Source organism: Delphinus delphis, chromosome 19 (assembly GCF_949987515.2).
Source record: "Delphinus delphis chromosome 19, mDelDel1.2, whole genome shotgun sequence".
NCBI lineage: Eukaryota > Metazoa > Chordata > Mammalia > Artiodactyla > Delphinidae > Delphinus > Delphinus delphis.
The window spans coordinates 31061599-31074292 of NC_082701.1; the positions used below are offsets into that span (position 1 = coordinate 31061599).

Below are 12694 nucleotides of genomic sequence, written 5' to 3' on the forward strand. Positions count from 1 at the left end.
CACATTCTCATTTATGATGGGGATAACAACAGCCAGTTGTGGGTAGGTGTGTGGATTCGGTGAGAGAACACAAGCAAGCATTAACTGCTCATCAGACATCCCCCTCCACCTCACCAGCCTCCCAGAGAGCAGGGAGGACTCTGGGATGACTTGACACTTTCTTGATGACAAAGATAATGGGCTCCCCGGACATATTGTGTGTGTATGTGATTCAGGACATTTCACTGGATTAAAAAGTTCAAAAATGAATACAAACTCTTCACAGGTCAAACTCTGAAGAATACATAAAGAAAAAAATTCTCCCTTCCCCTCCTGCAATCTCACTGGAGATAATCAATGTTCACAGCCATAGGTGCCTTTCCACATAGTTTCTATCCTCATACAAACACGTCTAAAAGATTTCTTTTTTCTTTTGATTAAAGACCTTCTCTGCAATTTCCTTTTTCATTTAACAATAAGTCGTGGGCATTCATCTAGGTCAATACGTATGGCTCTAGCTCGTTCATTTCAATAGCTGCATAGGACTCCATAGATTATATGAAGCATAATTTTCCAGCCATCTCCCATTCGATGGTTGGGAGGGTGCATTACAAACAATGCTGCAATGACGATCTCTGCACAAATATCCTCGTGAAATTGTGTTTTAATTTCTATGGGGTACTTTACCCAAAGTATGACTGTTGGGACAAAAGGTTATCCTGAGAGGATACTTCCCCAGATTTTTGAGTTTCCTTCTCGGAATTTGTTTGTTCCGGACACTTTCACTTTTCAAGCTCTAAGGAACAGCTAGCTAGCGACGCCTCCCGGGGAGAAAACCCTAGCTACCCGCAGCATCCCCATTAGAGCGCATGCAGGTGGCGCTCCAGGGCCAAAGGGTTTAGTGGGGAGCGCTAAACTGTAGGAGACGGCGGACGGAGGCTTGGGCTCTAGGGTGACCCTGGGCGGGTGACGTTCCTCCCCGGGCCTCGGTTTCCTTCCGGGCAGTCTTTGGCTCCAACCAAAATTAGGTGCAGCCCGTACCTAGAGCTGGTGACCTCTTATCTCTGCCTTACGAATTCCTAGACTAGTTGGCTCTCCCAGGACCTAGGCTGCGCCTCCCTCCTCCCTCCCCATCATCTTCCCTCCGCACGGCCCGGTCTTCTTGGGCGGAGTTGGCTCAATAAGGCCAGGGAGGGTAAACCAACCACCACAATTAATCCCTCCCCTGGATCGGTCATTTATTGCTTCTGCCGGGCTTTGGCTCGCTCCCTCCCTGGCGGCTCGGCTATCGAGTGCTCCTGTCTGAACCTGGCGTGTAGCCGATGGCGTGCCGATGCGGCCATCCTTTGCTTCTGCCTGGCTCCGCCCTCCCGTTGGGGCCGGGGCGATAGCCCAGAGATCCGCGGCTCGGCCCGCGACTTACAGTCACTTTGCCTGCTGCGGGCGCTTCCGGTTCCGGTACGAGGAACCGCACGGGATCCGAGGCGCCGGGCATGGCGGGGAGCCGCTTGGAAACCGTGGGGAGCATTTTCTCGCGGTGCGTGCTCGGAGCCGGGGTGGGCCGAGGGCGCCTCCCCTTTTTACGCCCTTTCTTGGGTGGGTCTGAGCCCGGCCAGGCCTCTCCTGTGCTCTCTCCTGTTTCTGAAGAATTGTGCTTGACTACGTCACCCCTTGAATTTCTTAGCTCTCACATTCAAGATCGCACCTGTCCGCTCCCCGAGTGGAGGTCTCTAGGAAGAGGAAGGGAGGAAGGGGCTGATGGGCCTGGCTGGACCGTCTTTGCATTTTCCTTGACGGGACGGGGATGGGGCGAGGGGGGTGGGACGCACATCAGAAGGTGGAAGATTAACTCCCGAGCACTGTTAGGTTGGTTTGGAATATGGAAACATCTTACCTGTAGGTAGGGGACTTCCTGCCCTGCCCTCCTTCCGGGTGTCTTCCGGACTCTGTGACCCCGCCGGTGTCCCGGGCTGCGGCTACACTGATTCACTGACTGACCTTGGTTTTAAATTAATTAATTAATTTTTGGCTGCAGTGGGTCTTCTTGCTGTGCGCTGGTTTTTTCCGAGTTGCGGCGAGCAGGGGCTACTCTTCGTTGTGGTGCGCGGGCTTCTCATTGCGGCGGCTTCTCTTGTTGCGGAGCATGGGCTCTAGGCGCCCGGGCTTCAGTAGTGTGGAACGTGGGCTCAGTAGTTGTGGCTCACAGGCTCTAGAGCGCAGGCTCAGTAGTTGTGGCACACGGGCTTAGTTGCTCCGTGCATGTGGGATATGCACGGACCAGGGCTCGAACCCGTGTCCCCTGCATTGGTAGGCGTATTCTTAACCACTGTGCCACCAGGGAAGCCCTCTGACCTTCGTTCTTTACCCTTCCTTCAGGACGCGGGACCTGATGCGGGCTGGTGTGTTGAAGGAGAAGCCCCTCTGGTTTGACATATATAATGCCTTCCCGCCACTGAGGGAGCCGGTCTTCCGAAGGCCCCACTTGCGATACGGCAAAGCGAAAGCTCACATCCAGGACATTTTCTACCACGAGGATCGGATTAGAGCGTGAGTGCCGGGCCCGTATGGTGGACAGGAGGCTGCAGAACTTTAGAAGGAAAGGTTTAGCCAGCAGTCTGACAACTTAAATAGGAATTGAGTCTGGGCTTGCTCTGTGAAGCCGGTCTTGTCTATCTAGCCGGATTAGGGAATCAGAGCCCCTCACCCATGTGAGAGAAGCAGAAGTTCGGAGAAGTAGAATCTGGAGCCCAACAACTGACTGATCATTGCAATGATAGCTACCTGTTTCTGCACATCTGTTTGGTGGCTGGCACCGTGTTAAGCCCTTAACCAACGTTATCTCATTTAGGTCTGTCTTCAACCCTGCAGGGTTGGTCGGTATCCTTGTCTCCATTTTAGTCATGAGAACAATGAGGCTCAAGGTCAGCTTACTGGGAATTCACTGACAAAGCTCTTTCCCTCAAATACGGATGTCAGTTTTTAGTATCCAGAGTGTGTACAGTTTCTTTTGTCTTTAAATGTTAAGATCGGAGATTGTGCCTAATTGAAATTAATACACATACCTTATTCTTATACCTATTCCTGGATGTAAGAAAACAATTTATAAAGTCATTTTCTCTATTGAGGTCCGGGCACCTTTCACTTGACGAATCTTTTTTTTTTTTTCTCCCACGACACTCCTTTGAGGTAGGAGAACAAGTATGTTCTGGCTCTGCTTGTAAATTTTCAGAGATCTTTGGGGCATTAAATACTTCTTCAGTAGTTTTCTGCTCAGGTCCATTGCATGCTCTCGGTCAGGATGCTTTCAAGGTCATTTACATATTAAAATCATTTGTGCTTCTACTGTGTGCATAGCAGTGGAACTGGGTGATGGTCACTGGAGAATGTGGAATATTTTACTGCTTCCTCTTTTATTGCCGTTCAGGCCAAAATAATAACACCTTATACTTAAATCGTTTTTTGAACCTTTATCTTTTCGGCCATTTTTTTTTTTTTTTGGTGTTTTTGATATTTTTAAGAACTTAAAACAACAAAATAAATTTCAGGTTTATCAAAACCTAAATGTAATAAGTGAAGTCCTAAAAGTTCTAGAAGAAACTATGGGGTAATTTAAAAAATAATCTCTGTGATAAAAGCCTACCTAAGCATGATATAAAAACCCAGAAGCCATAGATGAAAATATTAAAATGTCTGCACACAAAAACTACCATAAGCAAAATCAAAAGTCAGGTGACATACTGGGAAAAAATTTTGCAACATGTATGACAGAGGGCTAATTCCCGTTTATATTGCTATAAAGTTTGCTTATGAGTCAAGAGAAAGACCAAAAGGAAAAATAGGCAAAGAACGTGGACAGGTCACAGAAAAGGAAATTCATTTGCTTTTAAACATGAAAAGATGTTCAACCTGTTTCATAAGAAAAGCAAAACTACAATGAATTATAATATTTCACCTGTCAGATGGACAAAGGTCAAAACGTCAGGAGATACAATTAGGTGCGGGTGTATAGAAATAGGCGGTCTCCTGCCTTCCCGGTGTGGGTATAAGTTGGCACAGCCCCTTTGGCAAGCATTCTGGCAGTTTGCAAGGCCAAATTACAAAGGCACATACCTTGACCCAGCAATACCATTTTTATGAAATTATTCCACAGGCTTATTTGCACGGTACACTAAGAAATATAGATAAAGGTAATCATTGCAACACTGTCTAAAGTAGCAAAGGACTAGAAACAATCTACGTGCCCCGATTTGAAATGATCTCTGAGAAATATTAAGTAAAAAGGAAAGATGTGTTTACTATCCTTGGGGTTAAACAGCGTGGCTGGGGACAGGGAATGATAGATGCATGTATGGTTGTAGAACATTCCTGGGTGGATACACAAGAAACGGGTTAGCGTTGCTTAAGGGGAGGGGAACTGGGAGTTTAGGGTGCAGAGGTGAGGGGGAGTGTTACTTTTCACTGGATACCTTTCTGTAACATTTGATGTATTTACCATGTGCCTGCACTGCTTATTTAAAACGAACTGAAAAGGTCTGTAGGTCACGTTGTACTCGCTTCCTCAGGGCCCAGCAGTTATTCTTTCCTCCATTCTTGGCCATGATCTATAACTGGAGATTTATATTGTATTGTTTTGTACTTTCTAGGAAATTTTATTCAACCTATGGATCTGGTCCAAAAGCTTTTGATCTGTTCAATCCAAACTTCAAGTCTACCTGTCAACGGTAAGCCATTCCATAAGTCTTTGGTTACCTTTCCTTTTTTAGGATTTAGTTGTCAATTTGAGGGGTTTTGTTGCATTCCACTTGAGGAAAAAGATGTTCCTATAGGAAGATCTTTTTTTTTAATTAACTCTTTTTTTAAACCATAGGTCCTTGTTGGTTATCTGTTTTAAATAGAGCAGTGTGTACGTGTCAATCCCAAACTCCCTAGGAAGTTCTCTTAAGGGAATACTCAGGACTGTGTAATAGCATGTCTTGACAACTCTCAACATACAGACTGAAGATGTGACTGCTTGGAATTCTAGGTTTGTGGAGAAGTACATTGAGCTACAGAAACTTGGAGAAACAGATGAAGAGAAGTTATTTGTGGAAGCAGGGAAGGCTTTATTGGCAGAAGGTGTCATTTTAAGACGAGTAGGAGAGGCAAGGACTGTGAGTATTTTGGTAGCAAAACTGTTACTAGGATTGGTTGTCTGTTTGTCAGAGGTTAAAGGAAGGCTTGGTTTTCCTTCCCCAACCGTGGCTCCAGGTCAAATACCGTTAGATTGAATAGACTAGATTTTTGTGGTAAGGACTGCGGCTTGGAACAAGTGAGTTGTCACGAGGGCTTTCAAAATTGTGGTTCTGTAGAGACTTTTATCATGTTTATTATTTGTTGTAATCAAATTTGACCTGAGATATTAATGTTAGATTTTTGAGTCAGTGATAGAATGTGCTAGTCATATAGCTTCAGCTGATTGAGTGAAAGTCATAACATCTGTGTGACGTACTTATATCTGGTCTTTTAAGCAACAGGATGGTAGTCACATTTCCTGGAAATCTGAACCCATGGGTGTTGAGCCCCAGACTGCGTTGGAGGAGAACCAGTCTCTGAAAGAAGATCCACAGGCCCAGCATTTGGGGGCACCTGGAGAGCAGTCGACAGGCCTCTCACCTCCCTGAAGAATTGTATGCTGTGTACACTGACATCCAGACTGGATTCACTGCGTGAATGTTGTACTGTTTTTAACAGTTGAACTGTGTAAATGTTTCTCGATCTCTAAGGCATCACGTTTGCCTTCTCTTGGTTTCCACTTCCAGGTTGTCATAAAGCTCTGTATCATGGTTTGAAGAAGCAGTTATGTGAACTTTTAGGTTAGGGCCGTATTAAACAAAGAATTCCTCGGTGCTTATAAAGTAAATTTACTTTAAAACTGTAAATAGCATGAGGAAACCTTTGTAAGTATTGTTTGAATGGGACTCATTCTTAGTAGGTTTGCTTGGGGTTTTGTGTTCACATTTGATTCTCTGGTATGTTTCCCTTCTCTCTTTTAATTTTTTTTATTTTTTTTGCGGTACGCGGGCCTCTGACTGCTGTGGCCTCTCCCACAGACTGTACACCTTGCACATGGTGCTCAGGTAATGGAAGGTCGATGAGTACATGAGGCAAAAGCCATTCTCAGCCATGCTGCTTCTCCCCCACGCCTTTATCACTGTTGTACAATTCCTCTTGTTTAGGGAATGCTTTACATTTAGATGGGGAAGTAAATTACATCCATTCGACATCAGGCAACCATTGGGTGCCAGATACCGGGCCTGGCCTTGGGAGGAAGACTGCGGCAGGTGGAGCAGTTGGTTCTGTTCTCAGAAGAGCGATCGTGGCTCCCTCATGCTCAGAAACCTTATCTTTCTGGGATTTAAAAGGTGGTTTCTTTTTTTAAAATTTTTATTTATTTATTTTTTTCCGGTACGCGGGCCTCTCACTGCTGTGGCCTCTCCCGTTGCAGAGCACAGGCTCCGGACGCGCAGGCTCAGCGGCCATGGCTCACGGGCCCAGCCGCTCCGCGGCATGTGGGATCCTCCCGGACCGGGGCACGAACCTGTGTCCCCTGCATCGGCAGGCAGACTCTCAACCACTGCGCCACCAGGGAAGCCCAAGGTGGTTTCTTTGTCACAGAAATGAAGACGTTTAAAAAAATTATTTGTTGCATAATTAAACAAAAAGTTATACATGCTCATGGTTCAAAACTTGAAGGTGAAAAGTCAATCTTTCCACTCCTGTTCCCTGGCCCTCCCATTTTCCCTTCTCTGCGGCCACCACTATCACCTTTCTTTCCAGAAATAATTTTGAGTGTGTACAGGGGGACACAACGTATGCTGTTCTGTACCTTGTTTTCCACTTAATGTCTCAGAGATCCTTCGTATGGACGCGTAGCAAACCTTTAGGTTGAACCTCAGTGATCAAAACACAGTCAAAGGGAATGTCATCGTGAGCGGCTGGGTGGCGGCTGCCAGTTCCCACAGAGCCGGGTTGGGTTGCACGATATGAGGAGAGGTCTTCGTGCTGCGGGGCTGGGTTGGGAGCGTGCTCCCGCCTTCCCTGTCCCCCACCCCGAGCCAGAGAGAGAACCCAGGAGCCCCAGCGCCCCAAACAGAAGGATCCCTGAACAGCCACCCCCCTCCCCACTGGCAGCTGCTAGGGGGGTGGGTGACCAAAGTCTAGGCTTCTGAGAAAGCCAGGATGGGAAATCTTTAAAAAGAAAAAAACAAAACATTGTCAAAGGTGTGAAGCTTCCTTGGGGAATTCAGAACTCTTCCCATGGTCAGTGTGGGCAAAAGCCATCACCAGGTCCCTATAGTGTTTGGAGAGAATGGAAGTATGACCTCATTCTCGGCCTTCTTTAAGGAGCTTAAAATCTAGTTGGGAAAATAAGAGTGACTTTCAAAACAAGATGAACAGGAATCGTTTTAAATTACGGAAGTGTAGAGAGTCGGGGAGAGGGATGAGCCCTGGACTAGTCTAGGACCACTGCCTGGAGAGCCTTGAAGGGCAGGTGGGATGTGAAGTGTGTGTGCTGTTTCTTTTGCCAGGAGCACCTCCCTGCCACCGCAGTGTTTAGAAACCATACCTTCACAGCCCTTTCAAAAGCTATCTCTGCTCGCAAGGTTTACCAACATCCAAACTGAGTCTCAAGTCCCTGTCGAGACACTTCCAGGCTGCGCTCACTGTATTCGCACCCTGGGTCCGCTCTTTGTACTCCTGCCTGGTTGACCCTGGTCCTCCATGCCAGAGGTAACTGTCTTCTCCCTGTTGAGAGTGTGAACAACAGCAGAAATTCTTGTTTGTATGCACTACGTCATTAAATCAGGAGTAGACCCTCCGTGTGGGTTCGCTGAGCTGAAGCCAAGGAAGGCACGTGTCCAGGTTACAGTGAAGTTTGCACCAGACAAGTCTGAAGGTCTGGGTTCTAGTTCTGGTTGTTCCAGTTTTTACTGGTGTGACCTTGTGCCTGTCACCATCTCTCTGACTACAAAACAGGGATGACGTTTGCCTCTTTGGCTTCCAGTTAGTACTGTGAGAATTACTTGAGATAATGAATGCAAAACTCACTTGTAGCATGTGTGACAGGTGCCTTTCTTACTCTCTTGAGCAGTGGAAAACAGGTTTGAGCAGATAGGATGGGATCAGATCATGGTGGCCTCGAGAACTACACAGAGGACTTGAGTGGGTATAAGGAAGTTTGAGCGAGGAAGTAACACATCATGAAAACTGTCAGGTCAGAGGAAGGTTCACCCAGCTGTGACATAAAGAATAGGGTTGGGGGAGTTGGCAGGGAGGGAGGGAAGAAGAGACATGTCAGAAAGACTTTGGTCTCTGTAGCCATCCCACTTGAAGGCAGGGATTTCAAGGTTGCAAACCTGAGTGACCAGAAGAATAACGATATCACTAACAGACAGCAAGGTGGGGAAGAGAACTTCAGTTCTCAACATGCTGTGTTAGAGGTCGTGGCTCAATGTTCAAGTGGCAGACAGAGATCGGTTGGGTGTCTGGGAGATGTGGAGGAAACCTTAGCACAGGTAAGGGTTGGAGCCAGGAGAATGAATGAGCTCTCCAGGGGGAGGGTAGAGAGACACAGGGTGTGGGGACTGAGCCAGGACGGGGGAACAAGAGAGTCAGCAGATGAAACAGGTCCTGCATCGTCCATCATTTGAATAGAGAGGCTTGTTTAAGTGGTCCCAGATTCACCAGGTTTTACAGAGTTCTCCTTTTGCTTTTGTTGGGTAGAACCGATCCTTGATTGTGTGTCCTTAAAAGGCAAGCACAAGTCTTTTTGTAATTTTGTGTAGTCTTCCTCAACTTACGATGGGGTTAAGTCCCAATAAACACGTCATAAGTTGAAAATATCATAAGTTAAAAATGCATTTAATACACCTAAGCTACTGAACATAAGAGCTTAGCCCAACCTACCTTAAACATGCTCAGAACACTTCCATTAGCCTACACTTGGGCAAAATCATCCGACACAAAGCCTATTTTTATATAAAGTGTCAAATATCTCATGTAATTTGTTAAGTACTGTACTGAAAGTGAAAGACGGAATGGTTGTCAGTGTATCAGTTGTTTACCCTCGTGATTTCATGGTTGACTGGGAGCTGCCCTGCCCAGCGTCACAAAAGAGTATCACAGTGCAGGGCTTCCCTGGTGGCGCAGTGGTTGGGAGTCCGCCTGCCGATGCAGGGGACACGGGTTCGTGCCCCGGTCCGGGAAGATCCCACATGCCGCGGAGCGGCTGGGCCCGTGAGCCATGGCCGCTGAGCCTGCACGTCCGGAGCCTGTGCTCCGCAACGGGAGAGGCCACAACAGTGAGGGGCCTGTGTACCGCAAAAAAAAAAAAAAATTAAAAAAAATAAAAGAAAAGAGTATCACAGTGCATATTGCTAGGTTGGGAGAAGATCAAAATTCAAAAATCAAAGTGCGGTGTCTACTGAATGCGTATTTTTGCACCATTGTAAAGTGTAAGAATTGTCAGTCAAGCCATCGTAAGTCGGGGACTGTCTATATAATATTTAATGTCCTGTTTTCCTGATAGTGAAAGTGGAATTACAGAAAACCTGTGCCTCCAAAGGATTCCTGATTTTGTTAGAATGATACCCTTCCCCCTAAATAAATGATGGCTTGCCACTTGAAAACATTCAACAGATTCTTTTTTTAAACAAAGTCATTCAGGTGGGATGACGAGATTTTCTCTGAGGCTAGCACTGGTGCCTGCCTCTGTTCTTGGGCACCCAGCTGAGGCACGCTAGCCTTGTGCGGCCTTATCCATCCTTCTAGGCTCTCAGCTCTGACCAAGCCTTGCTCAGAACCAGGCGGTCTGTTTCCCTGACTACTGGGACCTGGGGCATGTGACATGGTGTGGCTCCGATAATGGAAGCAGGCTGGCACCGTGGAGCTAGGAACAAGGAAAGGTGAGTCGTGTGTGTTTGGGGGGTGGGGTGGGTGGGGGCAAGGTTATTACTTTGTTCCTGGTCCCTGTGTTCCTGCGTTCTATTCCAGAACAGCCAAAGGGTGGAGGACCAGCTGGCTGGGTTAATCGTGTGTTTTGAGCCTTTGATGGTGCTCGACGAGATGGATGCCTGAGCATGTTCAGCGAGCAGCTTGGTTGAGGTCACCTTAGCTGATGGAGGAAGGGCACCTGCCCTCCTGTGGAAAAGGCAGGAAATGGTTTTCCTGTCACTCCTAGGGTAGCGCTCAGTGTGGCAAGTGGGTCTCCGATTGGATGAGCCCAGCACTGGAGCAGTTTCTGTGGAGACGCTGAACCAGACAAGTGTTTATTGCTGCAGCATGAAAATGAAAAGGTTGCTAGGGGAAGGCAAAGGAGGCCGGAAGTTAAGTGCTATGTTCCCTACAAATGCCGCCTCCCTGGCTCACGCCCTACCCCCCACCATCGGGGCAGATTACAGAGAAGGGATTTTCGTTAAATGTTAGCTGACAATGAAATTACATCGGGGGGATAGTTTTACCCTCGATTGATGCTTTTCCTGGACTGGAACTTAAATGTCAGTCACCTGACCTTCTAGTTGCTCAGTTCTTTTAATTAAAAGATGATTCTAAGTAACAGCCAGTAGTGGTCTATTTATTATTTATCAAGCATTTTCTTTCCAGCAGTTAGTGAAAGGTCAGTCGCTTCAATGGATGCTTTGTTTTTGGTGAGCAGCTTAGATGAAAAGACATACAATCAATCTCTGCTCCCTCCTGTTTGCTCATGGGCAGGACACTGTTTAATAGTCATTGTGGCATTTAGGATCGCAGACCTCTTGAAACATGCAGAAAAGTGCACTTGCATCCCTTGCTGCTGAACATTTCTCCAAAAGTAAACATCAGGTTGTGATTATGGTTAATAATGAGATATCGATTGTTTGAAAATGTCACCGCCTGGGACCTTGGCCCCAGCACCGCTAGATGGCGCTGCACTCTCATGCTGATCGGCCACAATCATTTTTATTTCCTTGCCTCGGTGTACCTTGCCTTTCAAGGTTGGAGAGTGTCCTTGTAAAATGGTGTTCTGCCTGAGATTTAGGAAGCTGAGGTCCTGGGGTGCCTGGGATAGGGTAGAGATGGGAGCGGATGGGCCTCAGGGCAGATGACAAAGACTTACCGGGTAGGGGGCGGGGAATCCAGCACTGTCTGCATCATAATAGGAGCAGAAGGGGAAGGACCCTAACTGGTGCTGAGCCCCTGGGGACCCTGCCCAGAGCAGTGTTCTCTAACCTCCTCCAGTCAGTGACACATCTGCGAATTTGCTCCGGAGGATGGAGGGAGAAAACGCTGCAGGCAGGGGAGCAGCGCGGAGTAGTGGAAAAAACCCGGGCCTTTGCAGAGACAGACCTGGGTTTGAAACCCAGATAGATGGCTTTGTCTTGTGACGTTAGGGGAGTGAGTGAATGAATAGCTTGTGCCTCAATTTCCTTATCCGTAAAACAGGAATACTCACATCTACCTCTTGGAGTTGTGAGCAAATGAGCGTGAACAAATCAGATGTGTCTTTGCTCTCCCTGCTTGAAGGCCTCAGCAACTGTTGATTCCCACTGGGTGGAGACGAATGTGCTTTAGATCAAAATGCAGAAGAAACCAAACAGTGGTGTCGAGTACCTTTTCACCAGCCGCTTGTTTAACCATTTATCTTTTCTCAACCCTTCCCCTCTAATAGTTACCATCTCCTTTATCTTCTTCCAGCCTTCTAGCACCCAATCAATCAATCAGTCAATCAATCAATCAAAGAAGACAAAGGAGGAAACCAAACACCAGCCTGCAAACTTGTCCACTATTGGAACTTACCCATCGCTGGTAGGTTGCACTGAAAAACTGCTTTTCTTTAGTTATTGCTTAGGCAGATAGTGTGTGTGTACGTGTGTGTGTGTTTGTGTGTGTGTGTAGAAACCAGTTTCTTAATGGCATTCCTTCTGTCCCTTCTTTCCTTCCTCATTGTTGCTCCCCTGCCCTCCTTATGTTAAACTTTTCTCCTTTCTTTCTCCCCCCTGCACCCCAGATTGTGGAGGGAAGCTAGAGGGTCACAACCTAGAGGCCCAGCAGAAGAAGACCTCAGAGACATTGTTTCTGGGACCCGGGGCTGCTCAGCAGTTGGGGCAGGAGTTTCTGGAACTCTCTCTGGTCCTCCTCCCAATGAAGGGCAGGAGGTCGTGGGTACCAGGGCTGAAATGGTGGGTCGGATGGGAGTGCGGTCCGGAGAGCCAGAAAGATCTATTCATTGTCCTTCCCCCTGTCCAGTGCCCGTCTCCCTCCATTTGTCCCTGGCTGGTCTGCAGGTGGGTCGTGGGACCCCTCTGCCTCTGGTCACCCGGGATGCTAGGTCAGAGGAGCACAAGGCTTAGGGTGCCACCCGGGTGCGTTGGGAGGAAGAGCTCTCTGCCTTCTTTCCTCTCGAGGCCTCAGTCAAAAGAATTGTGTTCAAATCCTGATGCTCCCTGTGTGACTGCGACTTTGGGCAGGTCACTTAACCCTTCTAAGCCACACTCAGTCCCAGCACAGGGTCTGGAGCCTAATAGGTCCTTGAAAGTGTATTTGTTGATACACAGTGAATGAACAAAGGAATGCTCCCCCATCTATGTCATGGGGATAATCGTACTGGCACCAAGGATGCTTTGGGGGGCAGAATGCCACCAAGATGCTGGTGTGGCAGAACTTCGTAAACTCTCAAGCCTTCTACAGTTACGTGAAA

The 12694-nt window shown here is 47.5% G+C and overlaps 1 protein-coding gene across 1 annotated transcript; it reads left to right on the top strand.

The window, feature by feature from the left end:
- The first annotated feature begins 1363 nt into the window (after positions 1-1363).
- MRPS23 (mitochondrial ribosomal protein S23) lies at positions 1364-9597 on the top strand. The gene is made up of 5 exons (XM_059996332.1): positions 1364-1516; positions 2356-2526; positions 4623-4700; positions 5003-5129; positions 5487-9597. The coding sequence occupies exons 1-5, from the start codon at positions 1473-1475 to the stop codon at positions 5637-5639; spliced, it is 573 nt and encodes a 190-aa protein (XP_059852315.1). The 5' UTR covers positions 1364-1472; the 3' UTR covers positions 5640-9597.
- The last annotated feature ends 3097 nt before the right edge of the window (positions 9598-12694 follow it).